Source organism: Thermobia domestica, chromosome 9 (assembly GCF_964235325.1).
Source record: "Thermobia domestica chromosome 9, izTheDome1.hap1.1, whole genome shotgun sequence".
NCBI lineage: Eukaryota > Metazoa > Arthropoda > Insecta > Zygentoma > Lepismatidae > Thermobia > Thermobia domestica.
This window is the reverse complement of record NC_137462.1, coordinates 4924152-4946714: the sequence shown is the minus strand read 5'-3', so window position 1 is coordinate 4946714 and position 22563 is coordinate 4924152. Positions and strand designations below refer to the sequence as shown.

General features: G+C 35.7%; 2 protein-coding genes across 2 annotated transcripts in view; both read left to right on the top strand.

The window, feature by feature from the left end:
• LOC145694354 (uncharacterized) overlaps positions 1-19780 on the top strand; it is a 105508-nt gene extending 85728 nt beyond the window's left edge. The window contains exons 15-16 of the mRNA XM_081770489.1: positions 10632-10809; positions 14317-19780. Of these exons, the coding sequence (XP_081626615.1) occupies positions 10632-10809; positions 14317-14442 (304 nt within the window). The 3' untranslated portion in view covers positions 14443-19780. The remainder of the gene's footprint in view (positions 1-10631; positions 10810-14316) is intronic.
• On the top strand, positions 1207-5764 carry LOC145694275 (uncharacterized). The gene is made up of 2 exons (XM_081770364.1): positions 1207-4848; positions 5523-5764. Exon 1 carries the CDS (start codon positions 1207-1209, stop codon positions 3208-3210), a length of 2004 nt encoding a protein of 667 aa, XP_081626490.1. The 3' UTR covers positions 3211-4848; positions 5523-5764.
• Positions 19781-22563: the final 2783 nt, after the last annotated feature.

Here is a 22563-nt window from a genome sequence, read left to right as displayed (position 1 = left end):
TTTTCAGGAAGTGATGTTATGTTTGAAGCACCACCAAGTGATAACGAGAGAACTGCTTTAAATTTACTGTTTATAGATAACCACTTCAACGTCATTGAAAGCTTGACATCATGTTTTAGCTGTAGTTATTATTGTGAAAGTTGTCATAAGTAATATGAAAACAAGCATGCACATTTGAAACATTGTACAGCTGTATGTTTTCGTTGTCATCAGAAGCCACCATGTGATTTTAAAGAAATCCATATTACATGCAATGATTGTAATCGAGAATTTTATGGACAGTCATGCTATGACTATCACAAGTCAGCGCCGTATCAAAATGGAAAGCCTTTATGTTCCATTGTGAAATGTTGTGCCCAGTGTTTGAAAATTTATGTAGTAAAAGAGAAAGGTTCTCACGTATGTGGAGAAACTTATTGCAACATTTGCTATGCTATAGTACCACCCAATCATGAATGTTACATGAAAGTGAATGAAAGAAGAAAATCGAAAAAAGCCAATGAAAAAATCATCATGGAGAAGAAAGCTATGATTCTGTTTTATGATATTGAATGCACACAAGATACGAAAATAGAAGATGAGGACGCAAACATATATGAACACATACCTAATGTCTTGGTTAGTCAACATGTATGTTACCAGTGTTATGAAGATAACAACATCAAGAATGATTGTGTCATTTGTGGAAAGCGAGAAAATATTTTTGACGGAGAAAATGTAATAGAAGATTTTCTAAAACATCTTCAACAACGTCGACCAAACATTAAATCAGTAATCTGTGTTGCCCATAACTCAAAGGGATATGACGCACATTTCATCATTAAGACCATGGTTGAGAAGATGAATTGGACTCCAGAAGTAATCATGAATGGAGCAAAAATTCTCTCTCTTAAAATAGGAAACGTAACCTTCATCGATTCACTAAGCTTTCTTCCTATGCCCTTAAGTAAATTAAGTGGTGCATTTGGGCTTCAATCGTGCAAAGGATATTTCCCACACTTCTTTAATCGACGTGAGAACCAAACCTATGAAGGGCCGCTTCCAGACATTAAATATTATGGAGCAGATACTATGAAAGTAGACGAAAGACGCAAGTTTCTCCAATGGTATACCGAACATCAAAACGACACCTTTAAAATGAAAGAAGAACTCATCAAGTATTGTGTACAGGATGTCGAGGTATTACGTCAAGCCTGTATTTCATTTATGAATACATTTGAATCTGAAACTAATGTCAATCCCTTACTTGAATGTATTACAATTGCCAGTGCATGTAATTTGGTATATCGTAGAAATTTCTTAAAGGAAAATACAATTGGTATCATACCAAAGAACGGATATCGATGGAGAGATGTACAATCAGTTGAAGCAGTACAATGGATAGCTTGGGAAGAAAAAACCAGAAACATCCAAATTACCAATGCTGCACGTAGTAAGGAAAAACGAATAGCATCAATGAAAGTAGATGGTGTATGGACAGATCCCAACACAGGAAAAATACACGTCTGGGAGTATGAAGGCGATTTCACACATGGTTGTATCTACTGCTACCCTAACGACAGAGATAAACCCATCTATAACAATGCTACAGATACCATGGAATTTCGATATGAAGCAACAAAGAAGAAAATCCAAAAATTAAAAGATTTTGGCTGTGAAGTGCATGAAATATGGGGTTGTGAATTTAAAAAACAATTGGCAGGAAATGAAGAGATGAAGAAGTATGTTAGTAATCATCCGTATACAAAGAAAACACCATTAAAACCTCGTGACGCTTTTTATGGAGGACGTGTGAATGCCATACGTTTGTATCATAAAGCAGAAGAATCTGAAGGAGAGACCATAAAATACAAAGATGTTATTTCCCTTTATCCTTTTATCTCTAAGACTAAGAAGTTTCCAATTCGTCATCCTACTATCTATCTGCCTGGAGATTCAAATATTCCCACCATTGAAGAAGTAGAAGGATTAGTTAAGCTCAGTATTTTGCCTCCAAAACAACTGTTTCATCCTGTCCTCCCTTATAAATCAAATGATAGATTGATGTTTCCACTCTGCCGTACATGTTGTGATGAATTAAATCAAGCACCTTGTAATCACAACGATGAAGACCGAGTGCTACATGGAACATGGGTAGCAGATGAAGTAAGAAAGGCATTAGAAAAAGGATACAAAATAATAGATATTCATGAAATATGGGCATATGACGTTGTTCAATATGATGAAAAAACAAAAAGTGGTGGCTTATTTGCAGAATACATAAACACCTTCCTGAAAGCAAAAACAGAAGCAAGTGGATGGCCAGCATGGTGTGAAACAGATGAATTAAAGAAGAAGTACATTCAGCAATTTTATGAAAAGGAAGGAATACGTCTAGATGAGAACAAAATTAAACATAATCCAGCACTTAGAAGTTTAGCTAAATTAATGCTAAATTCATTTTGGGGAAAATTTGGTCAACGTGAGAACATGGGTCATGTCAGCATTATTAATGAACCCAAGGAATTATATGAAAAATTAACATCTCATGATATAGATGTTCATCAAATATTCCCAGTAAATGATGACATGTTATATGTATATTGGCAATACAACGATGACGTTCCTGTTTCACTACCAACAGTAAATGTTGTCATAGCCGCATACACAACAGCACAAGCGAGATTAGAATTGTACAAATATTTAGATCAACTACAAGAAAGAGTATTATATTTTGATACTGATTCCGTCATTTATACGCAAAAACCTGGTGAAAGTACAATTCCAACTGGTGACTTTTTAGGCGATTTAACAAATGAAGTCCTCGAATATGGTAAAGAAGCCTATATTTCAGAATATGTATCGGCGGGCCCGAAGAATTACAGCTTACGTATTTTTGATCCCAGCACGAAGAAGGAGTTTCAAGTATGCAAGATACGGGGCTTTTCATTAAACTATGAATCTTCAAAACACCTAAATTTTGATGTAATGAAGAAAATGATAGTAGATAATGAAGAGGATGCAGAAGAAGAAGAAGAAGAATCTCGTCCCACGGAAGTCAAAATTACCAATGAGAAAAAAATTTGCCGCAGGAAAGACCATACTATCGTCAGCATGCCCGAAACAAAAATTTATAAGATAAATTATATTAAACGACGTAGAATTCCAAATTCATATGATACTCTTCCATATGGCTACACTACTTCCAACAAAAGAAGAAGAGAAATGTAATAAGGCCCTTTATAAATATACGTATGAAGAAAGAATGATCATATTCTTTAACATGGACACGACGTGGAAACATCCCTTTTCATGTATTGTTGCCGGACCAAGTGGATGTGGAAAAACTTCCTTTGTAATACAGGATCTGGATATCAACGAAGGAAAAGAAGAATTACACATCATTCCATCTTTAACCCTTCACCATTACACATCATCAAGCGCAAGAAGAAGAAGGAGAAGGGCAAGAGGAAACGTACACAGAAAACAAAGAAAAATCAGTCTTATAAGAAGAGGAAGTTATCACACGATATCTTTGATTAAATCATCACCATTATGGCTTTCTTACATCATCAATCCTGCGAGTGTGTAAAAAGTGAACTAGTTATTTTTTCTACAAAACCAACGCAAACCAGTATATTGGATAATCATGTTGTTACATACAAACCAATCAGTTCACTAGCTGATAATGCTCCTATAGAGTTTGTCATCCCAGGAACAAGTGATGAATACATAGATCTACCACATACTCTTCTTTACATCGAAGCTCAAATCGTTAAGCCTGATGGATCAGCATTTGGTGAAAGTGATAAAGCTGTGGCTCCTATTAATGACTTTTTAAATTCTATGTTCAGTGAAGTGGAAGTGTATTTAAATAACAAACTGATTTCATTTCCATCTCATAATCATCCATATCGATCATACATTGAAAAACTGTTAAATTATGATGATTCTGCTAAAAATACTCATCTTCAATGTGCATTCTGGTTTCAAGATACTGCTGGACATATGGATGCAACATCTAGTGGTAATAAAGGATTTCAACAACGTTATGAATTAACAAAAAAAAAGTGCAAAATTCGACATGCTTGGACATCTTCATTGTGATATTTTTAATCAAGATAAATTTTTAATCCAAGGAGTAGAATTACGTCTCAAGTTAATTCCTGCAAAGCCAAACTTTTGTCTCATCGCTAGTGATGCGTCTGTTGAAGCTAAAGTGAACATTTTAGACGCTGCTTTACATATTAAAAAGATTAATGTTAGTCCTACAATAAAACTAGCACATAACAAGCTTCTACAATCAACAACAGCCAAATATCCTCTCACAAGAGTGCAAATGAAGTCGTTCGTCATTCCAAAGGATCTTCAATCAAAAACAATAGATAATTTATTTATGGGAGTATTACCAACTCGAGTGATTGTGGCGTTTACACAAAATGATGCCTATACAGGAACAATAACTTCAAATCCATTTCATTTCAAACATTTTGACATCAATTTCTTCTCTCTATACATTGATGGAAAACCTGTACCTTCAAAACCATTACAACCAATTTTCGAAAACAACCTCTATGTTTCCTCATATCATACCTTATTCTGTGGATCAGGCATTCACTTTTCAAATCATGGCAACAATATTCCTCGCCTTGACTTTCCTCAAGGATACACTATCTTTGTTTTCGACATTACTCAAGATGGAGAAGCCAGCGCTGTGCAGCATTGGAATCTTATACGTCATGGGTGTGTTCGTCTGGAAGTTCATTTTACGAAGCCTCTACCAGCACCTATCTCCTGCATTGTGTATGGAGAATTCCAATCTCTCTTAGAAGTGGATCATCAGAGGAACATCATCATGGATTTTTAAAGGTACGTTATTTAAATATCATATCATATATGTACATGTCTGCATTTTTATACATGATGTCCTCTACACTAGATTTATTAAATGCTTTGCAAACAAATTCTTTATTTCACAATCATTTCGTTGGCGTATATGCAGCCAATGAATTACCAGCACATGTTCCACTACCTGCAGCTATCATCATAAATACAGATCCCTCGAACAAACTTGGCACACACTGGATTTCCGTATATATTCATACTGATGGCCGTGCCCCACTACTTCGATACATTTGGATTTCCTCCATATGTAATGCATCATATTCAATTTCTACGTAGAAATTCCACTTCTTATACATTTAATAATAAACAAATTCAAAGTGTAAAATCATCCCTATGTGGACATTATTCATATCTTTTCCTATGCTTCAAAGCTAAAGGAAAGTCATTAAATGAATTTCATTACACTTTCTCATCAACTCCAGAAAAAAATGATCGTCGTTTGCTGTATTTACTTTTACAGGTAATCATGTCTTCATTCTTCTTCTTCTTCGTTTGTTTTGATTGCTTTTCTTTTCATATTATTGCAGGTAGCCATTTCTTCTTCTTCTTTATTATAATGTGTTTGTATGTATTATTATTTGTTCATGATTATAGATAAAATAAATTTTAAGTTTGTTTTTTTCATTTTTTCATTTCAGAGAGTAAAAGATCGTCATCGTGTGTATGGACATCATCTTCAATGTTCAGATTGACCTCTATCTACGTTTCATCACCAACATCAACAGCAGTAGTATCATCAGTGAACAGTATATGGCAGTTGTAAAGTTATCAACACATGGACAATGGAAACAAAATCTAACGTTCTTTTTAAAATGTACTATACTTACCGGCGTTTTAATTGTGTAAATAGTTTCATCAACAATAAACACTTTGTATTATTTTTTCTCTTTGAAAACAAATGTTTTATTTCTTATTTTCTCCGTTTCCTAATAAATAAATATGTTTTATGTCAGCTATGTAATTAAATACACATATCATAAAACATGTTTTTAAGTCATTGAATTAAAGAATTTCATAGTGATTTAAAAAAAAAGATTCTAAAACTGATTTTTAATTCAATGATGTAATCATATAACTACATAATAATAATAATGAATTCAAATACTTAATCAGTTATTCTTTCGTAAATTAAATCAAGTATGTGAATTCAATATTATTATTATTATTATGATAGGACTTTTGTTTTTAAAATTTTAATATTAATTATTTGAGTTCCTTTTTTTAAAAATTAAAAAAAAGTCCTATCATACTTAAGACAAAGTTGTATAATAATAATAATTTCAAATACTAATTTCTATTTTAACATTCATTTCAAGAATTTGAATTCGTTATGATTATTATTATTATTATTATACGTATCACTTATAATATACGAGGAAAAAATATGTTAGGATTTTTTTCTTATAAAAAATTTTAAAATCCTAACATATTGAGGTGTATGAAACGAACACAAAACACACACACACACACACAAATAAAACATTTCACTTTCCACTATATATATATTTTTATTACATTTGATATTACGTTGTTTCGTATACATGAAAAAACAAATCAATTTCTCCTTCTTTATGAAGAGTCGTTCACTTCATTGATACCCTCCGAAGGTTGAGTTTCGGTTTCCCCCCACCATGGCTGTGTCGATACACTATCAAATAAATCAGCCATTATTGAATCTATAAGTTTTTGTTTGCAAAATACTTTCATTTCCAATTTTAATCGTTCACCATCAATGTTCACATCACTGTTCTTATCAAGAGAGACACTTGGAAAACTGATGTTCATACCATTAATAATACTCTGTTCATCTACACAGGTATGGATTCCGGCAAGTCCTCTGCATGTAAGACACTGTAATTGTACATGATTACGAATAGTATCTGTACACAAGTCAAAATATTCACGTAGCACAACACTACAAACTTTACTGTTTTTCACAGCATGTTCAATACACGGTAATATTTTCAAGAAATAAAGCCAATCACTTGAAGATAAGTACACAGTGTTTCGAGGAGCATGAAGTGTTCCTTTCTTCTCTAACATCACTAATTTTTCACCCATTAGTTTTCGTACCACCAGTTCGTTTTTTCGACCAAGAGATTTTATAAATGTAATTTCCACTTGAGAATTTAAATAGTCCGTAACAAATGGGGTTAAATGTACAAGTTTCTCCCACTCTGCCAAATTTAACTCCACTCCAAACACAAGTCCTTTGCCAACACGAATCACTGGTTCAAATGTATCACTATCCAGTCCAATGCAAATTAATTTGGTTTTCATTGAATTAAGTCCATATTCAACATTTAACAAGTACTCTTTCTTGGTATCCATAGTTGATGCACAAGCACTCAAAGACATGTTACTCCAGTCGCTGGTCAGTACAGAATAACGACACTATGCATACAGATGACTGCGCATGCATGAAGAGGAGGGGCGAAGAGGAAAATTCATGTTTCATCTTGTTTGTACATGTCACCATACACTTACGATGAGTAAACCAGTTCAGTAAATTCAAGATCGTGCATGTTACGTCCAGATACATTAATCTTCATTCCTTTATATATTAAACAGACATTCCCACTTTGTAAATACGTTAATAATGCACCATTATCTGCTTCCAATTTTTCAGTACAACGTCCAGGTAAAATCACTTTTTCACCTCCTTCAAATGTCACACAGGCCTTCCTACCATATACCGTTGTAATTATCTCACAGTTTACAATACGAAATGGTACTCCAATCTCCAAATCTCGCATTTTTGTAAAGGGTACCATTGATGGCTTATTAAGTTTATCTAATAAACTCATTGACGATGACATCTTTAAAATTTTTGACGTTTCTTCCTTTGCAACAGCTGCTAACAGAATGATCTACACAAGCACATACGTTCCGCTTACGCTCTTCGCAGGAGGGGTGAGGGGTTTGGGGATTCAAATTATTAACCAATAAACGACAAGAACACGAAAATTCATGTTTTATCTTGTTTTCTACATCTAGCAGGTGTCCAAGACTATGAGCATAGCAACAGCAAACCAGCATTTTCCCACGGGGCTTCTGTGGTAACCGTAAAAGGCTATGAACATAGCAACTAAAGAGGAGTAGGGGGTAACGGGGATTCAAATAAACCAAAATTTTCCCACGCGCTTCTGTACTACCCGTAAAAGGCTATGAACATAGCAACTAAAGGCTTGTCGAAACTTGCCTCCCAATTCCAGGAAATGATATCGATTTCTAGGAAAACAAGATAATTTTTTGCTGACTCGGCCGTCTATCCAGCCTCAATTCTACTTGGACCAAGTGTGATGAGTGAAGGAATTGTTCGTAAATTGGTTCGTTCATTTAAAAGTGGACGAACAAACATTCCTGACCTCACTCTGCTTAGGTAACCAAGGACCTTCTGGGCCAGTTCAAATGGGACGTTCTCAATCATCCGCCGTACAGTCCAGATTTGGCACCCAGGGATCTTTTCATGCATATGAAGAAGTGGTTCGGATCTCAACGCTTTGGTGATGATGAGGACCTGAAAGATGCGGTTACTGTCTGGCTTAAAGCACAGGCGAGAGATTTTTATGCTGATAGAGTTTTGTGAGCTAATGCAGAGATATGATAAGTTCTTAAATGTTTATGAAAACTATGTAGAAAAATAGAGCATAGAAGTAGTTTTCAGATGTATATAATAAATTATTCTTATTGACTTCGGTGTTTCTTTTTTTTTAACCTATCAGAAGTTACTTTTCGAACGGTCCTCGTATTATTATGAAGTACTCTTGATAGCCTTCAATTGAAGAAAAGACTAATATGTATTGTCTAGTATTAATTCCAATTTAAAATTAAGGGAATTTTAATTAACACCATTAAATATAAATCTAGTGATATAACGGTGTATACTTAAAACAAACAACCAATAAATAAATAAATAAATAAATAAATAAATTTGCTACCGAAGGGGACAAGACGAGGATTCTCAGTAGAACATTCTAGACTAATAAAAGTGATCTCACTTAAAAGAAAGAAAAAAACAGAGAGAGAGAGAGGGAGAAACACTGCTTTACAGCATTTACAGACTACTTTATTGGGGCTAGTACATTTTATCGCAAATTTATGTCATAAATCAAATACAAAAGAAATAATACGAAAGTTTATTGTATTAGCACATTATATGCTGCATATAAGACTTCCTGTTTCCATTTTTAATAGCGTTCATTGGTAACATAGGAGACGTAATAAACAGCAATCGAACCCTCATTCTAAGTTTCATCGTTCCCAGATAGGAAATAGTTTGTTACTACAAGGTAATCTAAAAAGTTCTTGCCGTTCTAGAGCAGTGATAAAGCAAGAGTAATATATTGGACGGTACGTACCTCTGGCTTTCGAAGTAATCTGTATCACCATTCAACACGTTTTGCCAATGTCTTGCAGCTGCACTATACCCTGTGATAAAACTCGGCGGTTGTGGATGAAAAGAAGTCCGTTAATGCGGTCCGCAGATCTCCTTCATTTGCGAAGTATATCCAACGGAGGTGGCTGCCGAGGGAATGAAACAGGTGATAATCTGTTGGCGCAAGGTCCGATGGATATGATGCAACACAGTGTCTGCCAGCCAAGTTGCTGCATGGTTCTCCCGGGTCCTCTTTGCCACATGTGGCTGTCATTCTTGTGCAGGAACAGCACATCCTTGCGATTCACCAATGCCGGCTCCTTGTGCCGCAATGTATGGAGCACCCTTTGCAACTGCTGAGAGTAGAGATCAGCAGTGGTGGTCCGACCAGTTGGAAGGAGCTGGTAATGCACTACTTGCCGACAATTCCACCATACAGAGTGCGTAACCTTTCGTGCAGAGGTGGTACATGATCACGTGGCGATAAGAAATGTCTGATACGCTTGGGAGTGTCATAAAAGACCCATTTTTCGTCACCAGTGAGCAAGCGTTCAAAGATGGGTGTATTCAGGTGCTGAATAAGCAAGGACAAACAGTTTGTCACTCGTTCCCTGTAGGTGCTGACAGTGTGTGGGGTGTCCACTTACTTAACTTGTATGACTTCCCTATCTCATTCAAATGCAATATAATTGTTTCAGTGGAAACATGGAATCTTTCTGCAAATTCATCACACGTTAGACCACTCTCCTCCTAAATGGCTGCTTTCAGGGCCTCGTCATCCAACACATGTGGTTCATCCGAAAGGCTCACATCTCCTGAACGGAATTTCTAGAAGCAATGCCTGGTTGTGCGTTCATTCTTCGTTCAGGGCATTTTCCGCAAATGCCTGCTATATGCGATGACTTAACGAGGCAGCTAACAGGCCCACTTTAAAGTCATATAACAACCACACGCGAACAAGCTGCTTCGATACCTCCATTTCTCTTCGACACTGAGCGGCTATGGCTGTTGTGTGTGCAAAACGTGCCTGTATTACTGAAGCTCGATGTTAAGACTAACTCCCGTTCACTTGGCAGACACGTGCGTCATTTCGTTTCCTCGCTGTACGCATGATTAATGGGACGTCAAAAATGGCAATAACTTTTGTGGATACCTTATACATTTTTAAAAAAAATCCATTTGCAAATAAATCGAAAAGTGGAGTTAGTTTATTATTGTACGATAAGAACATCTATAGGAAATGAAGGAAACAATAGGCATAAACTTCGTGTTTCTAAAATACAAAATTTGAACAAAAAGGGGAGGAAAACGTCTAGCAAATTATTGATTTTATTTATGTATTTATTTATTTATTTTTTAATCATTTCAGTCAAGCAAATATTACAGATATTATGGCGCAGGAACTTGCAATGCATGATGGCTTCGCATCCAACTCAAAGCGAGGAACTGCACATGTGTTCAGTGGAGAGGCGTTGGACCGCTTCCTTGCTCAAAATGGGTTGTCACATGTGATCCGTGCTCATGAGGTTCAACAAACTGGCTTCCAGGTACTTCATGTTTCTTGTTCTTTTAGTATGGTCAGGTTTGGTTAACAAAACTTAGAATCTTAATGGTTGAATCTTTGAATATTTCTTTCATGTATACTTTTGTTCAAAAGTGACTAAATTTGTTTTATCAAAAACTTTAAATAAATTGATGAATAGAGTGCAATTTGAATGGACAATAGATAAAGTAAAGTGCTTTTTTCGTAATATACAATAAACTGTACTGGAGCTGATATTTTCGTCTAAAGTTTGGGGAGAAGAAAATCTATGAGAAAGGAATTCACTGTTAAATATGACCATATTGTTGGAGATAAACTTAGAGATCTCTTGTCCCAACCACTACCCATTTTCCCCCACATATAACCCAGGACTGATCTTAGGCAGCACGTGCGCTGATATTCTCTTCAATGTTGCCGTACATCCGTAACCTTTCATAAACTGAACAAAATTCAGCATTAAAAAAAAAAAAAAAAAAAAAAAGCACTGCATGGTAGATAAAAGAAAGGGACAAGAGAGGAATGTGGCAACGTTGATTTTCAGGTAATGGGGGTCATAAGTCTCTAAAAATACGTTAAAAAAAAAATCAACCATCAGGAGGAGTGTGTGAAGTCAATGGATGACGAGACCTATGTGCTTTGGGAGCCAAATGAAGTTCCAGGAAGGAAGTATTTCCATATCTCAGATCCAGCTGCGCTATGATACGATGAAAAAGCGGAGCAAGTTCTTCAAGAAAATATTGGTGTGGCAAGCAATAGATAACGAGGGGACAGTTTCGGAGCCCTTTATATCTGAAGACACCATCAACGCCAACGTGTACCTCTCGGAATGTTTGAAAAAGAGATTGATTTCTTTCCTTGGCGGACTGTGCTATGTCGCACTACGCCAAGAATTTTGTCAAGTTTCTTCGTAGTGAAGGCATCGCCTTCGTTGAGAAAGCAAAGAACCCGTCTAATGTACCCCAAGCGCGGGTCATAGAAGGAATGTTGGGCCTTACATAAACAGAAGTATGCTGAACGTCCCCACAGAGCCAAAATTCTTCGTGGCTTTACGCAGATTTGGAAATCTCTCAGCCAAGAAGTTGCGCGAACTACAGGACTCGACCTGATGCGGAGGGGAAAATCTGCAGGAAATTGGGTTCGAAAGCATCCAGAACGCCAACCTTATCTAAATTCTTTTGTACTGAGTCCTCATTCTCATGTACTATCCCAGTTTGGAAATAAAAGTTCAAAAATATCTTTCAATCCGTATAGTTTTTCCAGTCTACCAATTTCTTGTTGACCCTTGAGAAAAGACATTTTGATGAAAAATGGACAAAATGGCGCAAATTGCAATGTACATAAAGTATTGAATGTACGTCAGTATTCATAAAAATAGTACCTAAACTAATTACGTCATATATAAGGACTCAAAATGTACATGCACCTGAAAATGGAACACTTCTAAATGCATGAGACAGGTATCGATTTGTTTCAAGATCGTTACGTGTTCATTTCACGGAAACAGGTAGTTTTCATGTTGATAGGGTTGCAACCTTGCAACGTGAAAAATGCGTGTAAACAACATGTAAAGAGTGGAAAGACATGTACGTAATCGGCATATTCCATGTAGTTGACGTATACATTACCTCATGAGGATCTGACGACAGCTGCTCTTCATTTGATGAAAATGTAATTGACATGCTAAATACATGTGAAATACAGGTGTTAGCGAATTAGTGGGCGTGTGAGCGGAATATACATGTAAAGTACATCGCATTAAGTGTACATAAAATTTGCGTGTCACAGGTGTTGGGCACGCATAAGACATGTACGTTTCATGTATATATACGGCAGAAGAAACATGTAAGTAATATGTACATGGGAGCCACATGTAACATATAGTTTGCCTGTTCATGAATTGGGTATGTATTGTATAGATCACGTGCATGTACATGTAATATACGTGAGACCTGCGAGAGCGCTCATCTCTGGTGCTAAAGATCCCTGATTTAATCAGGCCAAATGAGTTTATGGTGGAGAAAATCGTGTCCGTGGGTTTAATCGAGGCTCCCCCGTTTCCACCCACATTATCGTTCTACAAGTTATTTCATAATCGTTGAGTTGAGTTGATTTACAGTTTAACGTCCCGTTCAGTAGCGAGGTTATATGAGACGTGGGCCTATGATTAACGTGGGATCCGAACCACATGAGCTCCTGCCGGAAATCGAACCCGGGTCTCCCACGCCATAGGCGCGTACGCTAACCGCTTAGCCTCGAAGGAGCTATCTTTCATAATCATTCACTTTCATTTCAAAGTTCCCTTTAGCCTACAGGACATAATCGTGACATGTTAAATTTAAGATTTTTTTTTTTTTTTTCTATTTTTAATTTGTGCGGTTCAGAATTACAAGGTGTAATCGAAAAGGTAAATGTAGTTGCAGTCCCATTTATCGATGCTGTATCCATTTCAACTAGTAAGCCCGGTAGCCTAAACCTTTGGTACAGTCTGCAGCAGAAAACCTGCAACATTACTATATAAGTTTATTGTGAAACGACGAAGTCTTTCGCTCCAAAATAAGTGTACAGGGGAGGACGCCGAGGTTTCTCCTGTTGTGATTCGTGCCACTTAGACGTTATGTTGATTCCCTGTGCTGTTAGGCGTAGTTTCACAATAAACTTACATGCTTATGTTGCAGGTTTTTTGCTGCGGACTGTACAGTCAATGTCGAATTTGAACAAGTTGTGCCATGTTAGTTGCCTTCCAAACGCATAAGAGTGAAGACGTGTTAAGAGTGTCTGTTGCGCGCCAACATTAAGTTTTGTTCTAAGGTGCAAAAAAGAACCAAAGAATCTCACGAAATGTCAAAATCATTGTATGACGATGAAGCGGTGGCATTGAAGGCTGTTTTCCAGTGGTATGAGCGATTCGAAAGTGCCAAGGAGTCGATTAAAAACGAGCAACGATCGAAACGTCCTTCGACGTCACAAACAGATGAAAACGTGCAAAAAGTGTCATAAATAATTTCTACAAACAGGGGAATGACTATTTGAAAGCTTTTCGAAGAACTAAACATCTCGTATGGTTCCGTAAAAAGCATTTTAATCGACGATTAAATGGGCAAATGGATTTCATCTTCACCAGGAAAAACGCGCCGTGCCAAACTTTGCTTTTGATCCGCGAGATTTTGGCCGAAAAGATATTCCTGTCTGCCCACATTCGCTGTGCTTTCCAGATAAAGCACTATGCGATTTCTGGCTCTTCCCACCAATTAAGACCGTGCTTGAAGGAAAACGTTTTAACACCATTCCTGACATTGAGAGAGTCACAACAGAGCAACAGAATGTCTTCCAGTCATGGATTCAACGTTGAGATAAGTGTATTGCTAGTCAAAGACAGCACTTTGAAAGAGATTAAATCAAATTCCATCTAAGCTCATTAATTTGTTCGTAATAAAATTATTCACCGTTTTTTTCCTTAATCACACCTCGTAATTAGATTATAAATTTATTTTTGTTGTATTCTGTTCTGTAGGTTCAGCATAAAGGAAAACTGCTTACCGTATTCTCATCATCTGGCTATTGTGGAGGGTCCAACGAAGCAGCGTGTGTTTTGGCTGACCAATCAAAACTTCGGACCATCCGCCTCGACACATCCTGACCTGGCAGTACAAAGCACAAGAGATATATACAAGACTAACAAAACTTTCTGAGTTCGTCCAAATTCTCATGCATCGTCATAAAATTACAGGGTTTTGTTAGTAAACTAAGCCAGAGACTAATATTTTCACATAAATTCAATATTTTTATTGTATCTTTGTAATATAAAGTCGATGGAATATGTTTCAAAAGTACAGATATAAAATATAATTTTTACTTCAGCGACTAACTCCGATTTGTAACTCCCTTATGTGAATCTGTATTTGTTTGCTTGCTATCAATTTTCATTTGTAAATTTTCTTTTTGCTTTATTTTATTGAACAAATGACTTTTAATTGTATATTTTCTGCACAATATTGTAGAAAATAAGGTCTTATTTTGTGTTTTTGTATATGCGTCTGTGTACTCGTTTTTCAGTGTTAAAAAGGCAAGTTAAATGTTGCCAGTGTTTTATTAATTTTCTTTTTATTTAATTACCAAATGTTATTGTAGTTATTCATGTTTAATAAACAGGGTGTTTCAAAATAAAATCGGGTCTTTAAGGGTTTGTAGTTTTTTTTTTATTACATTTAACGTATAACTATAAATAATACACGAAACGAAAGAGCAACTCAAACAGTGTTTTCTCCATGTGTTCAATGTGAACACCATTCGTAACACGGCACACATCAAGTCGATAGGCGAGGAAGGCCTACAAACTTTCCGCCGGAATATGGCGGCACAAAACACATTCAATTTAGGGGAGTCTCGTTGCAACTGTACCATTTCGTGATGATTGACTGACCCCCAGGTGCGAACATCACGAGTATTCACATCACCACTTCGATGAAATATCGATTCATCACTGAAGACGACATGATCTAGAAAATCTGCATCGTTACGCAGCATCATTTCATTTGCAAAGTTGGCACGTAAACCGTAGTCTGTAGGATTGTAGCAACTTCAAACGATAAGGACGTAGTTATAAATTCTCAACACAGACGGTTGCACTGTAACTGCAAAATGAAAAAAAAAAAAAAAAAAAAAAAAAAAAAAACTAAAAGCTTTCTGCTCACTAGTCGCCATCTTTGCTACTAGCACTTTCTAACGGCAGAGGAAAGAGTGCATGCGCATGCGTGCAAACAAGACTATTTAAATTGTTCTTTCATTTGATTACGTACATTATTTGTAACGTAAGGTAATTGTAATAAATTGTACAAAGCCTTAAAACCTCGATATTCATTTTGAAACACCCAGTATATATGTGTACGAGATTTATTCATTTGGTGCTAAGTTTACACAGGAGCTTAGTTGAAGTATTATTTTATTGTTAGTACTGTAGATACTGTAGTATTTACTGTGTTAGAAACACATGAATCAAACACAGCGTATTTTGTTGAATCTTCCAAGTATCAACGGAAGTGGTGTTCAGTAAAATTTCTGTTTTAAATCATTTAGCCAAAGAGTTCCGAGCTCCCGAATGAACTAGAATTTCCTTTCCTTACAGGACGTAATCGTGGAATGCTGTTGACATACGTAAATCAATAATTTTAATTTCATTTGTTGATTGTTGTGTCAGACATTCGAGGGTTGATCAGAAAGTAAGGTTACAAAGTGAAACATGTATATATTATTTCATACAACCAATACAGCCAACAGATAGTACATACATTAGGTTATTTTTCGACATAATCTCCATATCGGTTGAGGCACTTGTCGCATCGTGGGATGAGTTTAAAGATTCCCTCCTGGTAAAAAATCCTGTTCAACCACGTTGTCACGAAGTGTTTCACCTCCTCGACTGAAGCGAAGCGACGGCTTCCTAGGTGCTTCTTCAAGTGCGGGGACAGTGAAAGTCACTTGAAGCAAGGTCCGGGCTATAGGGAGGATGGTCCATGATTTCCCAGCGAATCTGCTTCAACAGCAGTGCTGGATCGGCTACTGCGCTCCTAGCCGGTGACGTTTTCTCTACCAGCCGCAAACCTTCGACACCATTCTGCGACATGCTGACGAGACATTACAGTCTCTCCGTAAAGCTCTACCAGCTTCAGGTGAATTTCAGCCGCGGTTACATGTTTTGCCCACAGAAATCGAATAACTGAGCGGACTTTTTCGCGAGACCAGTTTTCCAAACGAGTCGCCATTTGTGTTTACCTACAACTAGCGCCATGATGGCTGAAACTCTGCACAGTTGCCAACTCCATGTATTAAAATTACCTGACACTCCTCATTCCTTTATAACAGACGAAACTTAAGAAATATCGTCCTTCTAACTTTAGTTTCTGATCCTTCCTCGTATCTTCTCATCTTTCAAATCGTTCCAAAAATTAAAGAAAAACGTTAAAATATTAAATCACGGGTGTTTAATATATTCCTGAATTAAGAAAAAAATCCTAATTCTGTTTCAGATTGTCAAATTTGTTATCAAGGAACAGCAAATAATTAAATTAAATAATTTCCTCTAACGTTGTAGTCTTGTGTGCTATCTGATATACGTGTTAAAAGTATTGTCTAAGATTGATTATGACTATCAAGGTAATTACATACTTAATAAATTAGGACTCCGTAGTTAGAATCAATTTGTTTTTTATTTCGATAAATGTTTTTCAAACTTTCGTGCATTCCAACCTCTGTTTTGTTCGGGAGAATCCATGGTTCCTGAATGTATTTTCTAGTTTTTTTTTTTTTTAGTGTGCTTTTTTTTAGTTATGGAAAATACTACTGAAAAAAATCAAATTCAATATTTTTTTATTTACATATTTTTAAATGAAATTATTAAGTATTTTTTTTTAACTTCCTAGGTAATTCTGATCGTATAACTTATCGTGCAATCTCGATAAAATATTCTTCTAGATGTATTTTTGTGCTGTTAACTATTTTGGTTCTATGCTTTTATGTTTGTGTAAAGATTTGTATGGTAAATTTGTAGTAAAGGTGCCAAAGGTAAATTTGTAGTAAAGATGCCAAATTTCAGAATTTGTATGAAACTATTCTTTTGGTTCAAATTTCATTCTTCACTTCGTCTATCTGTGTGACGTATACCTGAATACAATTTACGAGGGCTGATCAATAAGCAATGATCATAAATGAATAAAACATAATTACCTGTACTAATCGTATAAATGTTGTTGGTGTTTTTCAAAATAGTCGCCGTTACATGGAATGCACTTGTCCCAACCTTTTTACCAGTCGTCAAAGACATGCTGGAAGCCATTTTTAGACAGATCCTTCAAAATCGCCTCCGCAGCTTTCACCACTGCCCCTGAAGATGCGAAACGCCGTCCCCTGAGGTATTTCCTAAAAATTGGTAAAAGAAAATAATCACAAGGGGCTAAATCAGGACTATATGGAGGATGGGGTACACACGGAATGTTGATCTTTTGCAAGATAGTCAACAGAATTTGTGTACTGTTCTTCGTGTGTCACTTCCGTGTTGTCTTATGTGAAACTAAAATTACGTGTGCTTGAACGGCTGCCAAAATCAACGATTCCTGACGTCATGGCCTTCAAACTTGCTCGATCTATTCGTCACTTCTCCCACTACACCAATGTGTTTCGTTTTCTGTGTGTTGGTGTATTCACCTCATAAACACTGATGATAAGTTTTTTATTGATCAGCCTACGTATTGTAATATTTCTATCACTTTCGGATAAAATTGGAAAAGGCATTACTCGACATTCATTTAATGTGCGTAGTGAACTAAGAGTTGTATTTTGCTGTAAGAAGTATTTGTTATTCATATTACATTTGTTAGTATTTAGAAATAAGGGTGGGTGATGATCTACAGTGTACAAAATACGAATCAGTAGTTGAAAAGATTAAAATAATAACCAGAAACAATCTTTATAATAAATTACATGTTGGGAGAACTCGTCATTTTCCCCCTACGAATCTCGACACCATTATATTATTAATGTCTTGCATTAAAAAAGATATTAGCCCTCCCGCTGGTTAACTGGCTAACACATGTACCTTTGGTGCACGTGGTCCCGGGTTCGATTCCCAGTGGGAGAACACAACAAAATTAATGTTAATAATCATTGACTTTCATCCCCCCAAAAAAAGTATTAAAAAATTCTTGCGTTCTGTCATCATATATTGCAAATCATCTTCCTGAACTCGAAAGGTCCTACTAGTCATACGATTTTCATTGTAAGTTATTTTGTGGTATGTCCTATGGTAATAGCAATTATCCGGACAAATTAAAACATGTTGGAGGGCAGTCCTATTCTTCATCTCTACGTATTAGCATTATTACTAAAATTGAATCCTATCGTTTCAATATTATTCTATGAGTATGGATATTGTTCTGAGAATTTAGTGTGAACTTTATACCGGGTGTGTAAAAAATCCCGGGCCATAGACCATCTCTGATAGAAAGAGAAGAAAGTTGTGGAAATCTAAAGGTGGTTTTCAATCTAAAATGGTAGATTTTTTCAAATTGCACAAGCTGTTTAAGCTCTGCCCTATGTTCAAGGGAAAAAAATAACGTTTCAATTTCATCAAGCTGTACGAGCGGAACGTAAGGGCACAAGGAACGTGTACATTGTTGTATGAGGGAACGTAGAAGATTTCCAATTCATTTCCCAACAATGCTATACTATAATATGGCACCAAGGACAACGTTGCTGAATTGGCAACGTTGCTTTTTCATTTAACATAGAACGCCTCACCAGTGTGGAGCCCAAATGGGTGGTGAGACTGAAAAAAAAAAATGCTCCATTTTAGATTGAAAACCGCCTATTTCCAACCATCCTCTTCTCTTTACATTTTTCCACATCCTTACTCAATGAAGTTGGCCTATGTCCCCGGATTTTGATATACTCTATATTGCGATAACGTTATTTATCTACATCACATTACGAAATATGAGAAAACTCTTCGAGAGCTATATTTTTTGAATATGTGTTACCGAATTACAGTCATTGTTTTTCTTTTTTATATATGTATAGTGTATATAGGGTTATTGTTATCAGTGATGGTACGAAAGTATTCTGAATGAATTTGATATTTTACATCATTGGTATTGGTTCTAACGTTACATTTTCCCGCAAAGAATGTATACGATAGTCAAAATTGTTATAACATTTGTCATCAGAGTACCTGAATATATGAAAGGTAACTTGGTTAAATGTTTCCAAGTTTATTAGTGTTTTAGTTTGTTCTTTGAAAACGTATAAGAAAAAAATGTAAAAAAAAAAATTACATCACTTATGGGTGCTCTTATACAAAATAATACTGCGTAAGAAACTATCTGATATTTGCTTCAGAAATTACTTTGTATTATTAACTGTTGTTTTTTATAGTGTAATATGTATTCTAGTAATATTTAAGGAGAATTGTCTTCATTTATGTTTATCCAGAAAGATAAACATATGAACACATTTAATTACTTCATACCAAGGTATAAAAGGTCGACTGAGATATTTGCGAACAATTTTGAAACCGTACTTAGTTCAAGAAGTGTCACAATACTGCTAATAACTTACATGTCCTCTGTTGGGCCACCAGCGTTGTTGACAGTTACTCTATAGCGCAGTTTATGTTCAGAGATTACTTAAAAGATGGGGCATAGCATCTTTCAGCAGGTTTTCCAGACATTACACGTAGTTTGTACACGGCGATGATCAAATCTTCCTTTGAGAAGTCCAAATCACGGAAATTCATAAGAAGGAGGAAGGCAAGTTGAATTAAATAGTAGGAGCAGTTGGTCGATCGAGACGTGTGTATCTGAATGAAAACTACAATCACTGGTATGTCTGTAAACAGTATAACATGGATTCCTTTTTCCTTCTTTATTTTTTACTAAGTGCGACGGCCCTTCACATTGTGTGGCTGGACATATTAACCATTGAATGCGAACGGATATATATATATATATATATATATATATATATATATATATATATATATATATATATATATATATATTTTTTAATCTTATGCGGACTTGTCCATACAAACTTGTATCTCAAAATAGCTTTATAATTTATAATGTACCATCTGTAAATAAATACATGCGTTGTGGGCAACACTACAGCTCACGGGTTTGTATCCGAAAAAGGCAGTATTGACAGTGCTGGCTTTGTCCTGTTCTGTTTGTGAGATTTCTTGGTCAGCCATCCGACATACATCGTGCTGCGCAGATTTCTTAGTTAATGGGGATCCTGCTCCGGAGACATTTGTGGCTGGATTTACTGACTTTGTAGTGCCATGATTCTATAAGCATAAACGTCTTCTGGACACTGATTTCGGTTCTTCCCTAGCTGAGCTGAGTATGTTAAAGAACATTGGTTGAGTTTCGGCGCCATTTTACTGCTACACGAACTTCATTCCGAATCGTGCTACAGTAAGAGACAAACTATTGTATGATGTTTGGTATTTCGCTGAAGTTATGCGTGCTCGTTCAGCAAGCGGTCAAAATTGTTTGCGTATATCTCGATCAGCTTTTGAATATATGTATGAACACGGTAATAACTTTTTGATAGCATGAGCTTCAAAGTTTCATATAGCTAGTTTATAATTTTTTGTGTGTTTGCATATAGATTCTGCTTAGTTTTATTCTGTTTGCTAATAAAATTGAGACATGAGTGTTATTCCGTTTGTTAATAAGATTGGGACACGAGTGTGTGTGGCGAATGTGATTTTATTCTGTTGCGTCACAGTACCAAAGTGACAAACAGTTTTCAACAGAGTGGTTACAACAACAAGTGGTTTCTGCAAAGTAACAAAGTGGTATTTTTCAACCTTGAAGTGGTTATGCTATAAACGTGTATGAAGTTAAAATAAGATGGTTTTGTTAATCATTTCTGCAATGACTTTGAGATTTCAAGACAGGCCACAAGTGTATGAAAAACTTTCTTAATTTGCCATCCTCTTTGAGTGGGTGCAGTTGAATTCATGTTCTATAAGTAAGTAAGTTCCTTTTCTCATTCGGAATTGGTAACTGTATCATTTTATTTTAGAATTTATCACAGTTTTAAAGAAAGAGCACAATTATTCCAGAACTATGTGAGAACGTTTGCTCGGACTTTAACAATCGTTTGCTTTTTAATTAATTTTTATTCAATAAGAAACCAGTGATAACTCGGGGAGAATTGCATCAAAAAACTAACGATTTTTAAAACGTAATTCGTCTTTTATATATATATATAAAGCTATCAGTTAGGTGAAAATATTGGCTTCCGATGTTTCGAATGCAAACACATTCATGTTTAGGGATTGTGATGAAGAGACCGGTGACTATGTAGAGGCAGAGGTATGAATGGGGACCTGTGATTGACTGACGGAAATCCTGGCTCCTGATTGGTTGTTGTTGTTATGAGAAGTGCCTTAGTTGAATGCTGATAACCCGAGAAAACTCACTAGAATTGAAAATATCTCTTGTATATTTTTGTAAATCTATGACATTCAATAAAGTACTTGCGTAATCTTAAATACAAATTCTTCGTATTGTAAATCAGTTGCGCTAAATTAAATGGAATGACATTCGTGCAGAAATAGATTGCGAAATTAATGGAAAACATACTTTCTTAAGGTTCTCCTCAGAAGCAGATTTATGACAAGAAAATTGGCATGCTTCTAATACCGTATCTATCAATGATTTCAAACCAAATTGCTGTATAAAAAAATCCTGTTACTTTTGTTTAATATTGGTATCATCACTAGTTTTAATTTGTACATCAAATTAAATATAAAATGTTTGCGAGTAATTTTTCGTAAGGATTATTTTAGGGAAGTAAGTAATCTGTTAGCTGTTGTGTTGATTTGACCTCATCAGTCGTTGAATGCATAACGTCATCTTGAACGGAATACTCTTTAGCACTAGTAATGGAGGTTATCCATATAATGTACGCTTGATAGGAAATAATTTAATATTTTAGTCATGATATTTGAATGCAAAAGTATGTCGACACTTCCCATATTGATCACTTTTCAATATGAGATTAATATAGTCAGCTCAGTAGGAGAGTGCTGTGGTTAATAGTTATTTTACTAAACGGCTAAATGGGTCACAGTAAGTTAAAATAGAAATTAATTTTGTGTATTTTACCAGTATTTTGATGTAAGTGAAATTAGAAAGGTTTAAAGATAGGATGTTATATTTAAGAAAAGAGCAAAGCTTTGGAAAGAATTGCACCA

Coding starts and splice junctions, on each gene's coding strand:
- LOC145694275 (XM_081770364.1), top strand. CDS start 1,207: ATGAATACATTTGAATCTGAAACTAATGTCAATCCCTTACTTGAATGT.